The sequence below is a fragment of the Octopus bimaculoides genome, chromosome 18 (genome assembly GCF_001194135.2).
Source record: "Octopus bimaculoides isolate UCB-OBI-ISO-001 chromosome 18, ASM119413v2, whole genome shotgun sequence".
Taxonomy (NCBI): Eukaryota; Metazoa; Mollusca; class Cephalopoda; order Octopoda; family Octopodidae; genus Octopus; species Octopus bimaculoides.
The window spans coordinates 6250536-6251268 of NC_068998.1; the positions used below are offsets into that span (position 1 = coordinate 6250536).

General features: G+C 33.0%; 1 protein-coding gene across 1 annotated transcript in view; it reads right to left on the reverse strand.

The window, feature by feature from the left end:
- Window positions 1-733, reverse strand: part of LOC106870026 (corticotropin-releasing factor receptor 2) — a 121339-nt gene that overhangs the window by 29409 nt on the left and 91197 nt on the right. The window contains exon 10 of the mRNA XM_014915991.2: window positions 255-390. Within this exon, the coding sequence (XP_014771477.1) occupies window positions 255-390 (136 nt within the window). The remainder of the gene's footprint in view (window positions 1-254; window positions 391-733) is intronic.

Consider the following 733-nt stretch of genomic DNA (forward strand, 5'->3'; position numbering starts at 1 on the left):
TATATATATATATATATATATATATATATATATATATGCTCCCCAAAATGTTTGAACACGAACGACTTTTCAAAAACTGCAACGACATCGATATAATAGATAGATGACGTAAATTTAATGGATTATAGCATGTTTGGTGATTTCCGCCAGGAGGAAACTACATTCCTGTTTCTGCTTAAAGATTGTGTTGTCATCATAATAAATTTGCGTTACTCAGCTGGAAATGTCATGCAGGAAAAATTAGGACATGATACCTGGAACGATTGCAGAACTGTGTCAATGTATATGAAAGCCGCTCCATACGGTGTACTGTCGTCTGGCTGCATTATAAAGATAACATAGGTAATCCCAAGGAGTGGCAGGAGAACAATGGCTGCTTTCACAGCTTTTCTGTAATGAACGGTATGCGAAAATAAAAGGTTACATAGTGAAATACAAATAGTCAGTAACACATATGTACGTATAATTCCCCCGTGCTCTCATTAAATACTCACTCACAAACTCACACACACACACAGAGTCACACACACATGTGTGAATATATATATATATATATATATATAGGAGAGTATTGTAGTTCGCTTGAAGCATTGTGTATTGTTTGTAAAGAATAAAAAGTTTAGGAAGGTATAACAATGCAATATATCTATCTATCTATCTATCTATCTATCTATCTATCTATCTATCTATCTATCTATCTATCTATCTATCTATCAGTCTATCTATATATATA